General features: G+C 47.1%; 1 protein-coding gene across 2 annotated transcripts in view; it reads left to right on the forward strand.

Moving 5' to 3' along the window:
- efcab6 (EF-hand calcium binding domain 6) overlaps positions 1–19,695 on the forward strand; it is a 142,005-nt gene that overhangs the window by 14,591 nt on the left and 107,719 nt on the right. For both annotated transcript variants that reach the window (XM_068051273.1, XM_068051275.1), the window contains exon 5: positions 7,822–7,888. In XM_068051273.1, coding sequence (XP_067907374.1) covers positions 7,822–7,888 — 67 coding nt within the window. The remainder of the gene's footprint in view (positions 1–7,821; positions 7,889–19,695) is intronic.

Genomic DNA, 19,695 nt, shown 5'->3' on the forward strand with positions numbered 1-19,695 from the left:
AGCCAGGGGTACTGAAGCCCATTTTTGTGTCCTACTGATACCCCGGCTGAATTTTCGGTCCTCACCGAGGTCAGGAACAGAGGCAGACAGGGCCCCAAAATACCGGCTTGGCCGGTGTGTCAGTTTTGAGATGCCATTCCTGGCACTTGTTATGTTTACCAAGGTTGGGGTGGGGGTGGGTGCTGTGGGCAGGACAGCGATTCTGCCTACCTCCCAATTGAGGTCAATTAAAGTTGTTAAAGAGCTCACACTGAGCTCCTTAAAGGGGAAGGTTGTAATTTTCACCAGGGCACACAGGTTACACATGCTGATCACCTGAAGGGAGGTAGGTATAGAGTAGGGAGCCAGTCATGGCTGCCCCAGGGAATTACACCGGCCCCATAAGAGGGTCAGCGGGGGGACTCTGCCTTTGAAAAGGAGTTGCCCTTTGCGCTGCTCAGGTGATGCAGAGAGTAGACAGTCAGTGCTCAGGCATTGAATGGGGTTGCAGCCCCCCCACCCCCCAGGCATTGCATGGCAGAAAAGCAGGGGGCAATCACAATTCAGTGGCCACCTGTCCACAAGGAAGGCTGCAGCTGGCAATGAGGACACAGCTCTCAGATTTGGGGCCCAGTGGTGATGAGGGGAAACACCCTCCAAAGAAAGGGTGTAACCCCGAGTAGCAGGAGGGCATGGGAGAGGAAAGAGGGGAAGGAAGGTAATGGAGGCATACCCTCAACATAGGATTTACCGCCGAAAACAGAGCTACTAGGAGATGACGAGACCTAGTGCCGCAGGAGACTGCGACACTCCAGGCAGATGGCCATTGACATCTGTGACCTTGTCGCTGAAGACCTTGCACTTCACAGCACTGGTTGCTATGCCCTGCCAGTGGCCATCAAAGTCACTGTGGCGTTGAACTTCTGGCTCCTTCCAAGGTTCAGCTATGGACCTTAGTGGCATCTTGCAAATGGCAGCACACCACCGTTACTGATGCCCTCATTGCCATAGTTTGACAGTCCATTCATTTTATGAAAGATGTGGCCTTGCAGGCACAGAAGGCAGTGGGTTTTGCTGCCATCATTGGATTCCCCCAGGTGCAGGGCATCATCGATTGCACCCATGTGGCCGTCAAGGCACCCAGCAACTGCCCAAACATGTTCATCAACAGGAAGGGCTTTCACTCCTTCAATGTTCAAGTGGTCTGTGACCACAGCAAGAGCTCCTTCCATGTGTGTGCACATTTTTCTGGCAGCTGCCATGACTCTTTCATCCTCCGGCAGTCCATACTGCCTCAAATTTTCACTCCACCCGAAAGTTCGTGGATGGATCCTAGGGGACAAGGGATATCCCTTGAAGAGGGGCCTGCTGGCCCCTCTGTGAGTGCTCCAGACTGAGGCACAGAGGTGATACAACCAATGTCACTTGCTCTCTAGGACAGCCATTGAGCAGGCCATCAGGCTTCTGAAGACGCAATTCAGGTGAATGGATTGGTCGAGTTTGGGCACCCTCCAATGCCCTCCTGCAAGGATCTTGGGCATTGTGGTGGATTGCTGAATTCTCCATAATATCGACCTTCAGAGAGGTGTGGACCTTGAGGATGGTGAGGCTCTGGAAGGAGACAGCTCAGTGGGAAAAGAGCAGGAGCAGGAGGTGAGAGAAGAGGAAGAAGTGGAGGAGGAGGGAGATGACGCTGAACAGAGAGGTTCTCCAGAAGCATAAAGAGGCACAGCTCAGGTGCGAAGGGCTTGACAAGATGCCATGAATGTCAGGGATTATCTGATTCAGGAATGTTTCAACTGAGCCCTCTGAGCCAGGTCGAACAGCATGGCATGGAAGTGAGTGTGAGATACCTGTGCTAACAAATCCACGGAAGATGGGGTCAGGAACATTTAATCATTTACTGCCAATGGAGGAAGTACATCTGCCCGGAGGCTTTTTCCTCACTGTGGAGGATCCCATTATCTCTTTCACCACCTCATACCACTTTTCCTGTCACGGCAGCAATAAAAGGAGTCCCAGATGTGTGGCTTAAAGTGTAATAATTTATACAGTGCAAAGAGAGGAAAACGATAGACACAGTAAGAACACAGTCCAGTGATCCACTTAGTGCTCTGTGTGATGCAGTCGCTCCCACATTCGGCTTCCCTTGTGGCCTTGGAGGAGGTGAAGGCTGCTTGCTTACTCATCTCTGCTTTCAGCTGAAATACATGTGGAGGTTGTCCTCATAGCAGTGGTGCCCATGGGGGCATCTCCAGAGGCTGTTGCGCCTGCATCATTGCAGAAGCAGCCTCCATCACTTGGCCCTGTTGCACAGATGATCTCTCAGTCAGAGGGGCCTAGGAGGGGCTCCATGCTCAGGAGCAGCATGCGCCCTGAGGCTTCTCAGGTGGTGTGTCTGCTCAAGGGTGCAAGCCCTGAGACCTGTCTGGAGGATTGGGGGTTGCACTCACATTGCCAGAATATGTGAGGTCGTTGAACATTTTACAGCACTGAATTCAGGTTCTTCTCGTCTCGCTTCTGCCGTTGATGGCGGTACCTGTCTGAACCCAGGCCTCTTTACTTTCAGCTGGTGTCCTCCTCCTGCCACCATCTGGGAAGAGGACCTCTTTCCTCTCCCTCATGCCCTCCAGCATTACATCCAGGTCGGCATTGATGCCTGGTCTCTGGCTCTCCTGTGACATCTTGCTTCCTTCTTGTGCTGTGGAAGGTTTTGGCACACTCAGCAGATTTCTTCCTCAATACAACCAGAAGTCTCAGTGATGGCTGCTGTGGGGAGTCTAAATCAGTCTCTCACTTCATCTGACCCACCTCCGTTCCCGCCACCACGGGTTCCTATTGGACAGGGAACCCACCTCCAACCAAGTGAAAATCGTGACTTTTATCAGTTTTCCACCAGCAGCAGATTTGAGACCGGAAATCAGTCCCAACTCCTGTTTCCCGCCTCTTATGGGGAAATTTCAGCCCCCTAGGTGAGATCAACTAGCTCAGCATAGATCACGTATGAACGAGATCTTCCTGCTCTGTATGAATGCATTCCACATTCAGCAGTGAATTTATCAACTGCACCATCAAAGTTGCACACTTGCATGATGCAATCATACATACAAATCTCACTTAGCTGGGCCTAAGATGGAGGGCAAAGATAATCCACAATTAATACAATCAAGAAGTCTAGACAATTACTTGGAGTATCAGATCTCAAGATTTAGCTTATTAACCAAACATTCTGTAACTAAATGAAAAAAACATTTTAAACCAGAAATGTTTTTACTATTTCTCCAAGTAAAACACATCCCGTTGGTCATAATAATACTGTTTCATTCCAAATGCAAAATGTAGTGGCTGAATTAGTAGAACACAAGAAATAGGAGCAGAAGTAGACCATACGGCCCATCAAGCCTGCTCCGCCATTCAATACGATCATGGCTGATTTGGGATTTCAATTCCACCTTCCTGCCCACTCCCCATATTCCTTGATTCCCTGTGAGATCAAAAATCTATCTATCCCAGCCTTAAATGCATTCAACGATGGAGCATTCACAACCCTCTGGGGTAGAGAATTTCAAAGATTTACAATCGTTTGAGTGTAGTAATTTCTTCTCATCTCAGTCCTGAATGATTGACCCCTTATCCTGAGACTGTACCCCTGCGTTCTAGATTACCTGACCAGTGGAAACAATCTCTCAGTTCTTACCCTATCAAGCCCTTTCAGAATCTTGTTTCAATTAGATCGCCTCTCATTCTTCTAAACTCCAGAGAATATAGGCCCAATTTACTCAGCCTCTCATCATAGGACAATCCCCTCATCTCAGGGACCAATTTAGTAAATCTTCGCTGCACCGCTTCCAGTGCAAGTATTTCCTTTCTCAAATGTGAAGACCAAAACTGCACACAGTATTCCAGGTGCGGTCTCATCAAAGGCCTGTACAGTTTTAGTAAGACTTCTTTATTCCTGTACTCCAATCCCCTTGCAATAAATGTCAACATTCCTTTTGCCTTCCTAATAGCCTGCTGCACCTGTATGTTAACTTTGTGCGTTCCTTGTACGAGTACCCCCAAGTCTCTCTGAACATCAACACTTAGCAGTTCCACACCTTTGAAAAAAAATTCTGCTTTTCTATTTTTACGACCAAAATGAACAACTTCACACTTCCCGACATTATATTCCATTTGCCATCTTATCGCCCACTCACTTAACCTGTCTATATTTCTTTGCAGCTTCTCTATGTCCTCCCCGCAGCTTGCCTTTCCACCGAACTTTGTATCATCAGCAAACTTAGATACATTACTTTCTGTTTCTTCATCCAAGTCATTAATGCAGAGTGTAACTAGCTGAGGCTCCAGCACTGATCCTTGCGGCACCTCACTATTCACTGCCTGCCAACTTGAAAATGCCCCATTTATGCCCACTCTTTGCTTCCTGTCTGTTAACCAGTTCTCCATCCATGCTAATATATTACCCCCAACACCATAAGCCCTTATCTTGCCTATTAATCTTTTATGTGGCCTCTTATCGAATGCCTTTTGGAAATCCAGATTTACTACATCTACTGGTGCCCCTTTATCTACCCTACTAGTTACATCTTCAAAAAACTCTAATAAATTTGTCAAACAGGATCTCCCTTTAGTAAAACCATGGTGATTTGTTCTAATCATACTATGCTTTTCCAAGTGCAATGTTAAGACTTCTTTAATAATAGTTTCCAGCATCTTCCCAATGACTGATGTTAGGCTAACTGGCCTGTAGTTCCCTGTTTTCTCTCTCCCTCCTTTCTTGAAAAGCAGTGTAACTTTTTCCAACTTCCAATCTGATGGGATCATTCCTGAATCTAAGGAATTCTGGAAAATCATAGCCAGCGCATCCACTATCTCTGCAGCTATCCCTTTTAAAACCCTAGGATGTAGGCCATCTGGCCCTGGGGGCTTGACAGACTTCAGTCCCTCAAGTTTTTCCGATACTGTTTCTCAGCTGATATCAATTTCCTTAATTTCCTCACTTTTTTGCCCCCAGGTTACTGCCTATTTCTGGTATGGAACTAATGTCTTCTACTGTGAAGACAGACAGAAAATATTTGTTCAATGCCTCTGCCATTTCCTCATTTCCCATGATGATTTCTGCTGTCTCTGCCTCTAAGGGACCAACAACTACTTGAGCTACTCTTTTACAATCTGTTTTTATGTTGCTGGCTAGTTTATTCTCATTCTATTTTTTCCCTTTTTATCAACTTTTTGGTGGCTCTTAGGTTTCTAAAACACTCCCAATCTTAAGGCTTGCTACTAATTTTTGCAACATTGTGAGCCTCTTCTTTTAGTCTAATACTCTCCTTAACTTCTTGCGTGAGCTGCGGATGGGTCTTTCTTGACGAGTTTTTGTTTTTGAACGGAATGTACTTTTGTTGAACCCTTTGAATTGTTTCTTTAAATGTTTCCCACTGTTCATTTACCCCCATACCTTCCAGTCTATTTATTCAATTAACTTTAGCCAGTTCTCCCTTCATACCTTCGTAATTGGCTTTAAGTTTAAGATCACTGATTAAGATTACTGATTAAGATCAGTAAGATTTTTGCAGAAACAACAGGAAATCAGAAATCTTAATGTACACTACTAATACATTTTTTAAAAGGATACTGTTGCCTGGGTAAAGTGCTCCTCCTGACTCCACAAAAATACTGCAAGCCACTGCAGGCTAGGTCTCCCCACCACCCCCATATGACCTACCTACCTGCATGCTTGCCCAATTGGCATCTGCAGCTTGTTGGTTTCATGTAGGTGTGATTGGGACTCAGGTTGACAACCTGGGCACACAGAGTGATCGTGCTGCCTATTTCCATAAAAACAGCGCTACTCCAATTTTCCTCCCCTGATCTTTTCATCAGCTAGTAAAATTTTAATAGGACTAGTACTTCAGTTGCTCTTGCCAGGTTTGCTGGTCATTATGAAATCTATGAAGATATAACCTGAACACAAGGTTTACTGGAATCTACTTAAATATATTGATTTGATGCTAAAACATTTTGATGTTCAGTTTCACAATTTAACTTGCGTTTTTCTTTCACGTTGTACCTGATGTCTAACTGTTGTTTTGGGATTTTTTGCAACAGCCCTGACTATTTCTGAATATCTGCCACACAGTACAGTCCATACCTGTTCTATGTAATCAAATAGGTTTTACCTAGATACAGCTGACCTGCTGTAGTATCCTGCAAATGTTGTTCATAGCAATAGTGCTAGAAGTGGTGTTCTCTTTCTATCGTTGGCCTCCTTGTCTCAAGAGACAATGGGTAAGCGCCTGGAGGTGGTCAGTGGTTTGTGAAGCAGTGCCTGGAGTGGCTATAAAGGCCAATTCTAGAGTGACAGACTCTTCCACAGATGCTACGGATAAAATTGGTTGTCAGGGCTATTACACAGTTGGCTCTCCCCTTGCGCTTGTGTCTTTTTTCTTGCCAACTGCTAAGTCTCTTCCACTCGCCACACTTTAGCCCCGCCTTTATGGCTGCCCACCAGCTCTGGTGATCGCTGGCAACTGCCTCCCATGACTAGTGATCAATGTCACAGGACTTCATGTCGCATTTGCAGACGTCTTTAAAGTGGAGACATGGACGGTCGGTGGGTCTGATACCAGTGACGAGCTCGCTTTACAATGTGTGTTTGGGGATCCTGCCATCTTCCATGCGGCTCACATGGCCAAGCCATCTCAGGCGCCGCTGGCTCAGTAGGGTGTATATGCTGGGGATGTTGGCCGCATCGAGGACTTCTGTGTTGGAGATATGGTCCTGCCACCTGATGCCAAGGATCTCCGGAGGCAGCGAAGATGGAATGAATTGAGAGATCGCTCTTGGTTGACATACGTTGTCCAGGCTTCGCTGCCGTAGAGCAAGGTACTGAGGACACAGGCTTGATACACTCAGACTTTTGTGTTCCGTGTCAGTGCGCCATTTTCCCACACTCTCTTGGCCAGTCTGGACATAGCGGTGGAAGCCTTTCCCATGCGCTTGTTGATTTCTGCAACGGGAGACAGGTTACTGGTGATAGTTGAGACTTGGTAGGTGAACACTTGAACCACTTCCAGAGCATGGTCGCCGATATTGATGGATGGAGCATTTCTGACGTCCTGTCCCACAATGTTCGTTTTCTTGAGGCTGATGGTTAGGCCACATTCTTTGCAGGCAGCCGCAATCCTGTCGATGAGTCTGTGCAGACACTCTTCAGTGTGAGATGTTAATTCAGCATCGTCAGCAAAGAGGAGTTCCCTGATGAGGACTTTCTGTACTTTGGTCTTCGCTCTTAGATGGGCAAGGTTGAACAACCTGTCACCTGATCTTGTGAGGAGGAAAATTCCTTCTTTTGAAGACTTGAATGCATGTGAGAGCAGCAGTGAGAAGAAGATCTCAAACAGTGTAGGTGTGAGAACACAGCCCTGTTTCACACCACTCAGGATAGGAAAGGGGTCTGATGAGGTGCTGCTATGCTGAATTGTGCATTTCATATTGTCATGGAATGAGGTGATGATACTTAGTAGCTTTGGTGGACATCCAATCTTTTCTAGTAGTCTGAAGAGACCACGTCTGCTGGCGAGGTCAAAGGATTTGGTGAGATCAATGAAAGCAATGTAGAGGGGCATCTGTTGTTCGCAGCATTTCTTCTGTAGCTGGCGAAGGGAGAACAGCATGTCAATGGTGGATCTCTCTGCTCGAAAGCCACACTGTGCCTCAGGGTAGACACGCTCAGCCCAGCTTCTGGAGCCTGTTTAAAGTGACTTGAGTAGTGTATCTTTAAAGAACGTTTGTACTGAGTTTATTTCAAAATAGCAATTGATTGTCTATTCTCTCTCTTTCCAGATGCAGTTCCATTATATCCAATTGCGATATGACATTAAAACAAATTGAGAATCATCTCAGAGAAAAGGTGAGAAATCCTCTTGTATGTATCAAAAGGTAAAAATAATTCCCTGCTTATTAGAGTGGGATCTGGAGAGTCGCTGCTTTATCAATTCAATGCAAATGCAGAGACAGCACTACATAACTTCATGGCACAGCACTTCTGTTTTGGTGTTAGGTACTAAATTTATTGAATAAGTTCAGCTTAAATTTTGTGTAGGTTTAAGATTTTATTTAGCAGTGTTAACTGGTAAAATTTGCAATAGTACCACAGAAAACTAACTTGTTGCGTGTTGGTGAGAAATGGCTGTAAACAGATTGTAGTGTCCTTTTTCTGGGCTGGTGGTTCAGTACTGTCATTTATACATCATAATGCTATCATGGAACAAATACCTTGCCCACATTACTGTAGTGACCCATTTGAGCAAGGTAAAGTTAACTCTTGAGGCTGAAAGGTGTAATTTTCATATGGCTGAGTTGTTGCACTGAAGTTAAGGCATGGGTCAAGGGAGACAATGATTTGATTTAGTGATGTCCCATAACAAACGGTATGGGTATTCTTCAGACAGTGCTGTGCCATGAAGTTATTGAAGCTTTATCCAGAACTATAGTGGCAGATCCATGTCAGTAATTAATCTGACTCCAAGGTGAAGCTGAACCTTCAATCAAGTTAGCCCTTGATTGAGAGAATATATTTACAAATGTGGACCATTTTCCATATCTTGGCCGCCTCCTCTCGGCGAAGGCATCATCAGACATAATCATTGCCTCCCATGTGCCAGCTCGACCTTGGGCTGACTGAATCGCTGAATCCCCCAGCTTCAACATCCTGGGGTTACCATTGACCAGAAACTGAACTGGAGCAGCCACATAAATACTGTGGCTACAAGAGCAGGTCAGACGCTGGGAGTTCTGTGGTGAGTAAACAACCTTCTGACTCCCCAAAACCTGTCGAACATCTGCAAGGCACAAGTTAAGAGTGTGATGGAATGCTCTCCACTTGCTGGATAAGTGCAGCTTCAACAACACTCAGGAAGCTCAACACCATCCAGGACAAAGCAGCCTGCATGACCGTTGCCCCATCCACCACCATTTACTCCCTCCACCACCAACGTACAGTGGCATCAGTGTGTACCATCTACAAGATGCACTGCAGCAATGCACCACACCTCCTTCGACAGCATCTTCCAAACCTGCGACCTCTTCCACCTGGAAGTCAATGGCAGCAGATGTGTGGGAACACCACCATCTGCAAGTTCCCCTCCAAGTCACACACCATCCTGACTTGGAAATATATTACCGTTCCTTCACTGTCACTGGATCAAAATCCTGTAACTCCCTCCCAAACAGCACTGTGGGTGTACCGACACCAGATAGACTGCAGCGCTTCAAGAAGGCAGCGCGCCACCACCTTCTCAAGGGCAGTTAGGAATGAGCAACAAATGCTGGCCTTGCTGGTGACGCCCACACCAGAATCTCAAACCTGAGCCTAAGATCTTGGTTTACTGGGCAGTAGTGATGCCTGCACTCTTGTATGCTTAGGAGACTTGGACAATCTACAGCAGGCATCTCTAAGCACTGGAGAAGTACCACCAGAGGTGCCTCTGCAAGATCCTCCAAATCCGGTGGCAAGAAAGCCGGTCCAACAGCAATGTCCTCTCCCAAGCCAATCTGCCCCAGCATCAGGGCACTAATTAAAGGCCTGCTACTCAACCTGAACCCGACGGGACCCGACGACGTGTTGGGTCCGGGTCGGGCTGCTCGTCCGGGTCTGGCTTTTGGGCTCATGGCCGGGACAGGGGCCGGGTCCGAATCGGACACACACAGAATCAATTGGACTTGAAAAGTTGTTTAAAAAGAAACGGATTCGGAATTGGAAGGTAGGTAAAATGAACATTCCGGTGGTGGGGTCGGGTCGGGCGTGGGAAAAAATGGAGGTCGGGTTGGGCTCGGGTCCGATGTGGTTCTGTTGGGTTCAGGTTGGGGTTTTTTTTCCTGACCTGAGCAGGCCTTTATCGCTAATCACCCAAAACCAGCTCTGCTGGGCAGGACATTTCGTTCGCATGCCTGACACCAGACTTCCAAAGCAGCTGTTTTACTCAGAACTTGGTCGCGGCAGGAGACTCTCAGGGGGACACCTGAAACGCTGAAGAGATGTCCTGAAAGCATCCCTGAAGGGATCAAATATCCCTATCAACTTGTGGGAGACCCTGGCTTGTGACTATCCTAGATAGAGAAAGCTCATTCGGGAAGGCATCTTGTACCTCAAGGGACCTCGTTGGGAACATGTGGAGGCAAAGTCAGGACATCGGAGGAGATGCACAAACTTCCAATCTACTCATCTACCTGACCCTTCAAACACCACCTGCCCCTCATGTGGCAGAGTCTGTCGATCTCGCATTGAACTTAACCATCTCGGAACCCATTGAAAAGGAGGAGAAGCAAGTGATCCTCAATCTCTAGGGACTGCCTAATAAGGAGGAGGAGAAGAAGCAGACATTTTACAAAACTAAAGGTGCCTTGTATGCTAATGAATGGCTAACCAGGTCGAATTATATGCAAGAGTTTATTGACCACGTAGATGTGTCAGACTAGGGCACTGTTCCCATACTGGGTCAGGTGAACTGTCTCTGGGTGGAACACCCAGTTGTCTGCCTGAGTTGAAAGCTTCGCTGTAGGAAATAGCCTGCTCAGCAATTGAAAGCATCATTTGTGCATTGCACAGCCATACTTTTACAAGATGAAATTAAAGTGGCAGTTCTTCGAAATGCACATTACTGTTAGTGACTTGTAACTTTGCTTTCACTGCCATTGTAATTTGGAGTGGTGGGAAAGAAAAGTGAAAGTTGCTTCTTCCACCACAAGACAATTGAAAGTGCATCAGAAGATTATTTTATTTGCAAGAGTGTAGTTTACAATAGTCAATTCTTACTATTAGCTGAACAGGGAGAAGATATTCCACAGCAATTAGGAGTCATGCCAAACCGCAAACAGTGCCAGCAGCTTGTACATCATGCTAAGTACAATGTACACATTGGCAAGGCTAGGCTTGCTGCATGTCTAGCATTTAAAAAAAAATCAAAATGCAAAACTGATCACAATGCTCCACTACTTTAGCTTCCAAATACTTTGTAGTATGCCATTTATTTAAGCTTTCTCCATTGGCTTACTTTAAGTAGTCATGAGTGAGGTAGACCCTTCAAAATATTGTGTGAATCAAAGTGACAGTGACTGCAGTGCAGTGACGTGCTTGCATGAATTACTGTAATAAAGATTCATAAATGTAGCCACTATGTTCACAATTGTTGCTCAGTTTTCCACCCAATAAAGCACATTAACAAGTCGTGCTATCAGACTACGGTGTTGATGCTAATTTAGAGTAGTGTTCTTTCTATTCTTCCCCAAAAGTGCAGTTTACTCCCAACATCTACTACGATAGTATTTATATTGCGCCTTTAACATAGAAACCTCCCAAGAAGCTTTACAGTGGTGTAATCAGACAAAAATTGATGCCAAACCACAGGAGGAGAGGGCTGACCAAAAGATTTAAGGAGAATCTTACAGGAAGAGAATAAGATGGAGAGGTGGTGAGGTTAAGGGAAGGAATTTCAGAGCATGAGCATTAACTGGCTGAAGGCCTGCCTGTCAATGGTGCAGCAAAGGGAAAATGGAATGCACTAGAGGTGAAGGTCAGAGGAACACAAAGTTTTCAGAAAGTTGTAGGCTTCAGGAAGTTACAGAGATAAGGAGGGTGAGGCCATAAAAGGACTCGAACACGAGGATGAAAATTTTAATTTCAAGGTGTTGGGGGCCTGAGAGCCAATGTACATCAGCAAGGACAGGTGTAAGGGGTAAGCCGGACTTTATGACCAAGGCTCAATAGGATTCTTGTGAACTGTCTGGTTGAATCTGAGACAGTGGCCGCAGCACAGATGAAATTGGTGGCTAGGGTACAGAGTTTGCGGTAAAGGCCGAAGACAATAGCTTTGGTCTTTACAATGTTTAACTGCAGGAAATTATGGCTCATCCAAGACAATATGAGACATCACAGACAGTGGAGGGGTCAAGATAGGAGGTGGAGAGGTAGAGCTGACTTATCAATGTACATGTGGGCGTTGACCCCATATCTTTAGATGGTGTCGCTCAGGGGCACTATGTGGATGAGGAAGAGGGGGAGTCCAGAGGTAACTGTAGAGGGGCGGAAAGAGAAGCCATTGCTTGGGGTATTCTGACGATACAGTTGGACAAGTAAGAGCAAAATCAAGTGAGGGCACTATCATTGAGCTGGGCAACAGAAAAATTACATTGGAGGGTGATGGTGTGATTAATCTGCTGAGAGGATGAGGAGGTCACAGAATGTAATTTGTGACTTTGATTAGGACCATTTCAATGCTGTGGTTGTGGGGAAAATGGGCACAAATTTGGGAAGAGTGAACATGGTTAAGGTCTTTGGAGAGGAAAGTGAGAGTTTGGAAATCATTTCAGTGGTCATGTACAAGTAAAGGTGGTATTTTTGAGGAGGAAGTAACGAATGGCAGTTTTAAAAATGGGCAGGGGCGAGGGAGCAGTGGAGCAGTGGAGTGAATGGAGCCTGAAATGGGAGGGAACCATTTATATTATCAGCTAGCATGGAGGCCAGGAAAGGATGTTGAGAGATCAGCTGTTTAATGGGAAATCAAATGGAAGGTTGAAATTAGTAGATACAACTGAACAAACTGTTTTATTCTTAGTAACAAAGAAGTGCACGAGCTCCTCATATTTTTAGGGGAGAGGGTGGGGGAAGGAGAGAAGGATTTTAGGAGATATTTGGGAATGGAGAAAAGAAACTAGAGATTATCCCTGCTCTGCGATAATCCTGGAATAGTGCATTGTTTTGGCATAGGGAAGTGAGACCCGATAGCACTTAATGTGGTCTAGCCAGATCTGCTGATCGATGGCGAAACCAGTTGTGCACCAGATATGCTTAAGTTTGTGCCCCTTGGTCAGTAGGGGTAGGCGGTGGCATAGTGGTATTATCACTGGACTAGTAACCCAGAGACCCAGGTATTTCTCTGGGGACATGGGTTCGAATCCCACCACAGCAGAAGGTGGAATTTGAATTTAATTAATAAATCTGGAATTAAAAGCTAGTCTAATGATGGCCATGAAACCATTGTCGATTGTTGTAAAAACCCATCTGGTTCACTAATGTCCTTGAGGAAAGGAAATCTGTTGTCCTTACCTGGTCTGGCCTACATGTGACTCCAGACCCACAGCAATGTGGTTAACTCTTACATGCCCTCTGAAATGGCCTAGCAAGCCACTCAGTTGTACCTAACCGCGACAAAGTCAATAAAAAGGAATGAAACTGGACGGACCACCCGGCATCAACCCAGGCACCGGAAACGACAACGGCAAACCCAGCCCTGTCGACCCTGCAAAGTCCTCCTTACTAACACCTGGGGGCTTGTGCCAAAGTTGGGAGAGCTGTCCCACAGACCAGTCAAGCAACAGCCTGACATAGTCATACTCACGGAATCATACCTTACAGACAATGTCCAAGACACTGCCATCACCATCCCTGGGTATGTCCTGTCCCACCGGCAGGACAGACCCACCAGAGGTGGGGGCACAGTGGTATACAGTAGGGAGGGAGCTGCCCTAGGAGTCCTCAGCATCGACTCTAGACCCCATGAAGTCTCATGGCATCAGGGCAAACATGGGCAAGGTAACCTCCTACTGATTACCACCTACCACCCTCCCTCAGCTGATAAGTCAGTACTCCTCCATGTTGAACACCACTTGGAGGAAGCACTGAGGGTGGCAAGGGCACAAAATGTACTCTGGGTGGGGGCCTTCAATGTCCATCACCCAGAGTGGCTCGGTAGCACCACTACTGACCGAGCTGGCCGAGTCCTAAAGGACATAGCTGCTAGACTGGGTCTGCGGCAGGTGGTGGGGGAACCAACACAAGGGAAAAACAGACTTGACCTTGTCCTCACCAATCTGCCTGCCGCAGATGCTTCTGTCCATGACATTATTGGTAGGAGTGACCACCGCACAGTCCTCGTGGAGACAAAGTCCCGCCTTCACATTGAGGATACCGTCCATCGTGTTGTGTGGCACTATCACCGTGCTAAATGGGATAGATTTCGAACAGATCTAGCAATGCAAAACTGGGCATCCATGAGGCACTGTGGGCCATCAGCAGCAGCAGAATTGTACTCAACCACAATCTGTAACCTCATGGCCTGGCATATCCCCCACTCTACCGTTACCATCAAGCCAGGAGACCAACCCTGGTTCAATGAAGAGTGCAGGAGGGCATGCAAGGAGCAGCACCAGGCATACCTCAAAATGAGGTGTCAACCTGGTGAAGCTGCAACCCAGGACTACTTGCATGCCAAACTGTGTAAGCAGCATGTGATAGACAGAGCTAAGCGATCCCATAACCAACGGATCAGATCTAAGCTCTGCAGTGCTGCCACATCCAGCCGTGAATGGTGGTGGACAATTAAACAACTAACTGGAGGAGGTGACTCCACAAATATCCCTATCCTCAATGATGGGGGAGCCCAGCACATCAGTGCGAAAGATAAGGCTGAAGCATTTGCAACAATCTTCAGTCAGAAGTGCCGAGTTGATGATCCATCTCTGCCTCCTCCTGAAGTCCCCAGCATCACAGATGCCAGACTTCAGCCAATTCGATTCACTCCGTGTGATATCAAGAAACGACTGAAGGCACTGGATACTGCAAAGGCTATGGGCCCTGACAATATTCTGGCTACAGTACTGAAGACCTGTGCTCCAGAACTTGCCGCGCCCCTAGCCAAGCTGTTCCAGTACAGCTACAACACTGGCATCTACCCTGCAATGTGGAAAATTGCCCAGGTATGTCCTGTACACAAAAAGCAGGACAAGTCCAACCCGTGCAATTACCGCCCCATCAGCCTACTCTCAATCATCAGTAAAGTGATGGAAGGTGTCATCAACAGTGCCATCAAGTGGCACTTGCTTAGCAATAACCTGCTCAGTGACGCTCAGTTTGGGTTCCGCCAGGGCCACTCAGCTCCTGACCTCATTACAGCCTTGGTTCAGACATGGATAAAAGAGCTGAACTCAAGAGGTGAGGTGAGAGTGACTGCCCTTGACATCAAGGCAGAATTTGACCGAGTATGGCATCAAGGAGACCTAGCAAAACTGAGGTCAATGGGAATCAGGGGGAAAACCCTCCGCTGGCTGAAGTCATACCTAGTACAAAGGAAGATAGTTGTGGTTGTTGGAGGTCAATCATCTGAGCTCCAGGACATCACTGCAGGAGTTCCTCAGGGTAGTGTCCTAGGCCCAACCATCTTCAGCTGTTTCATCAATGACCTTCCTTCAATCATAAGGTCAGAAGTGGGGATGTTCGCTGCTGATTGCACAGTGTTCAGCACCATTCGCGACTCCTCAGATACTGAAGCAGTCTGTGTCGAAATGCAGCAAGACCTGGACAATATCCAGGCTTGGGCTGACAAGTGGCAAGTAACATTCGCGCCACACAAGTGCCAGGCAATGACCATCTCCAACAAGAGAGAATCTAACCATCTCCCCATGACATTCAACGGCATTACCATCGCTGAATCCCCCACCATCAGCATCCTGGGGGCTACCATTGACCAGAAACTGAACTGGAGTAGCCATATAAATACCGTGGCTACAAGAGCAGGTCAGAGGCTAGGAATCCTGAGGCAGGTAACTCCCCTCCTGACTCCCCAGAGCCTGTCCACCATCTACAAGGCACAAGTCAAGAGTGTGATGGAATACTCTCCACTTGCCTGGATGGGTGCAGCTCCAACAACAGTCAAGAAGCTCGACACCATCCAGGACAAAGCAGCCCGCTTGATTGGCACCCCATCTACAAACATTCACTCCCTCCACCACTGACGCACAGTGGCAGCAGTGTGTACCATCTACAAGATGCACTGCAGCAATGCACCAAGGCTCCTTAGACAGCATCTTCCAAACCTGCGACCTCTACCAACTAGAAGGACAAGGGCTGCAAATACATGGGAACACCACCACCTACAAGTTCCCCTCCAAGCCACACACCATCCTGACTTGGAACTATATCGCCGTTCCTTCGCTGTCACTGGGTCAAAATCCTGGAACTCCCTTCCTAACAGCACTGTGGGTGTACCTACCCCACATTGACTGCAGCGGTTCAAGAAGGCAGCTCACCACCACCTTCTCAAGGGCAATTAGGGATGGGCAATAAATGCTGGCCTGGCCAGTGACACCTACATCCCATGAATGAATAAAAAAAAAAGTAAGGGCATCAAAGTTGGAGGGTGGTTGAGCAGATTGACAACTGCAAAGGTATCATTGTCAATGGAGGGCAAAAGGTTAGGCATGTGGCAGCCTTGAAAGTGCAATTGTTAGTAACTTAGAGGAGGAATTTTATCAAGGGCAAATACAGAAGAAGGTGGGGTTGGAAAGGGATAGGCTTATGGGTAGTGAGAGATATAAGGAAGTAGTCAAAGATGGGCTTGCCTGTGATTGAGAACATGGGAGTAGAGAGCTGTGTGAGATAGCAAGGTTGAAAGAGTAGTCTTGAATGTGGTTTAGAAGAATTTATTTGAAGGAAGAGGTTTCAGGAGGGCAGTGAAATTGGAGGAAAGAGGAGCAGATGAGTTGAGACTTTAAGTGTGGAGGATGAGTTACACAGTACTGAGGCCGATGGAGAAAAAGAGAGAAGATAAATCAGGAAGAGGCTTTAAATGGGGCTGGGGAGGGACTTGATGGAGAATTATGATTTTAAAGGAAAGGCAAGAGGGTGAAACAAGATCAAGTAAAGTCAAAGTTGGATACCTAAGTACAAAATAAAACGAGTAGCAAATGTTACACACAAATCTCAGTGTATCACCCTAAATTAGCATTAATGGATGCTGAGCATTAAGTATAGAAGTGACCAATGTCTGAGGTTATAAACTTGGTAAGATTACTTCGAGTAATTTCTTAGATAGTTAACAGTTATGAATAGCCAGTCTGTTAAATAACTCTCGTCTACGTTTGTGATTAACAAAGTTCAGAGTTTACACAATCTCATCCTCATGAGCGGCATGGGTGGGTCAGTCTCCTTCCTTCTCTGGGATACAGGTATTAGCTTCTAGAGTGTGAGTTGATGAACCCCTTTGCAGCAGTTATCATTTGGATCTTCAATTCCGAGTAAACTCACCTTACACATATGTGGCATTATCAGAACTAGCTTTCCTCTCACCTTCCTTGGACTTGGACAACTCTCAATTAAGTGACACTCTTAGCACTGCCTATAATGAGCTGGTGCAGCCACAATTTAGCTTCTAACCTCCAACACTATGGGCAGAATCTTACCGTCTTAAGAATTTTCAGAGGTTGGGATCAAAAGCGATCCCCTGGCTACCCGCCTACCTGATCTTACCGGATGTGGTCAATTAAGAGGCTGCCCTTGGGAGCGCCATCCAATTAAGGACAGCAGGTGGGACAGGCACTCAACTGTGCCAATGGGGGCACACAGCATTGTCCTGCTGGCAGCTCTATCGGGAGAGGTGGGTGCTGCTGCGGGAGGCAGGAGAACGCAAGGGCGCCTCAAGATGGAGGGGCCCTCTGAGGAAATGCAAATTTTGTAAGGCTGCATTTGCTGACAATGCAACCACTAGGTGGCACAGTACTGGCACATGTGCAAATGCAGCTTCATCCTCTGAAACGTCACTGTTTGTGGCGTCTTAGACAGCTGCCAGTAATAAAGCTGCTCAATTTATCATGAAGAAACAAATTAAACCCAAATCCCCTCAATGGCTGCAACTGCTGCCTCAGTCCCACCCTCAACAGTATCCCGCTCCCTCCTGCCATCGTGCTTCTATTCGGCGCACCCTCCCATGCCCGTCTGCTCTCCACTGCCTTTCTTCAGCCACTTGCTCCCCTCCCCCTCTCCCCCCCCCACCCCTGGCTGCTCGCTCCAGGTCTTGCCACTTCCCTCCTCTTGGCCTATTGCTCCCGAGTCGCCCTGTCACCATTCAGCCACTCGCTGCTCGCCTTGTGGTTTGGCAGTTCGTACCAACCACCACCCCTGCGGCTTCGTCGGGCGGTGCTGTGGGGAGCAATCAGCCAAGGGGGTGAGCAGTAAAGATACCTTGTACACCTATTGGGCAAAAGTTCTTACAGAAGGAAAATACAGGAAATAAATGTCAGCTTCGGATTAACCCAAAAACTAAGAACAACTGATTATTCGGCCAAAGACAAAGGAAAACTTCATCTTAGTGACTCATATGTCAGAAGGGCTTGCCTCTCCTGGGGTCAGTCATCCCCAACAAGTCAATACTGAAGCATGGAATTACAGACAGTTGATTACTTTTAACAAAGGGACCCACACAAATGCAAGGAATTGGGACACACAAATCTGAGGGGGTCATGATCTGTTTATGACTTATTAAATGCTTTTTCACTCTATCTGGGTGGGGATAATGATTTTATAACTTAATTACTTAAAAGTCTGTTTTGATTATTTGCTTCCCAGCCCTCAGGTCAACAGGTGAAGTGCATATTGTATTGGCATCCTCAGGCAGTTGGCAGGGTATTTCCCTTATGAAACTTGAAGGCAACCCATTGGAAAATGTATGGGGCAATGTTCCTACAATGTCAATGTAATTGTCCACAATAACGTCATTAATGGCAACGACCTTGTTTATGAGTGAACAGATATTATGGGGGAAAATGTAGAGAGGGACTTTGTTTTTTTGGATTCATTGGCAGAATTCAAGGATGCAGAGGTGAGCTCAGTAATTGGAATGACTAGGAAATTGACGCAGTTAGTTCCCATTGGAGGTGCTGGGCAAGAAGACCAGTGAGTGAGAACGATGAGTATTGAGTACATTCAAGACAGAAATCGATAGATTTCTAGATATTAAAGATATCAAGGGACATGGGGCTAGTACGGGAAAATGGCATTAAGGTAGAAAATCAGCCATGATTTAGTTAATGGCAGAGCAGGCGCGAGGGGCTGAATGGCCTACTCCTCCTATTTCCTATGTTTCTGTGTTCCTAAGGATATTTGGTGTTGCTGCGTATATGGATACAGTCATTACTGCCTGATGGGCCCTTTGGAGAATGTTGACAGAGGCATTGGCTGGAATTTAACGCCCCCCCGTCCCTCCCATAAGTGGTTTAGGAGGCTGAGAGGAGGTGTAAAATAGGGTGGGAAGCGGCAGGGGTGCCGTTCCCTTCACATACCCACCACAGGTGCTATTTTGCCAGCGGTGGGGGAGGTGTCAGACAGCCCTCCTGCCCCCATGCCAATTAATTGCCACTATGCCACCGCTGGGGTTTTACTTGTGGCGAACAGATACTTTAGCACCTGAGGAGGATGCTGAGTAATACATGATGGACTCCTTGCGGGCTTGTTGGAGAGCCTCCTGATTGGGCATTCTGTGCCGCCTCTGCTGAAACAACTCCGCCCCCCCCTTCCAGGACCTAGCCAATTGTTCCCAGTGAGGCCTGAACCCCACTTACCTTTTTCAGGGCCTCCTCTATTGTTGCTGATCCTGGCTGGGTGCAGTCTCAACAGTGGCCACTGCTCCCAGTGGTGCTGCTGGGATTGAAGAGCTGTCAGCCATCCAATTGGCTGGCAGCTAGCAGCTCTTGGAGGCAGGACCTCCAGCTTCAGAGGAGCTGAAGCCCTGCTTGAAGCCAATTAAGGTTCTGAGCCATGCAAAATAGCCGTTATGGCTTCCAGGGGCGGCGGAGGCGGGCTTGTCCCGGGCTTTCCATCCGGTGAGTGGGGCCACTGCCTCACTGTTAAATTCCGGCCATAGAGCGTAGTTATGGGTTTTGGCTATGAAC

The sequence above is a fragment of the Heterodontus francisci genome, chromosome 18 (assembly GCF_036365525.1).
Source record: "Heterodontus francisci isolate sHetFra1 chromosome 18, sHetFra1.hap1, whole genome shotgun sequence".
NCBI lineage: Eukaryota > Metazoa > Chordata > Chondrichthyes > Heterodontiformes > Heterodontidae > Heterodontus > Heterodontus francisci.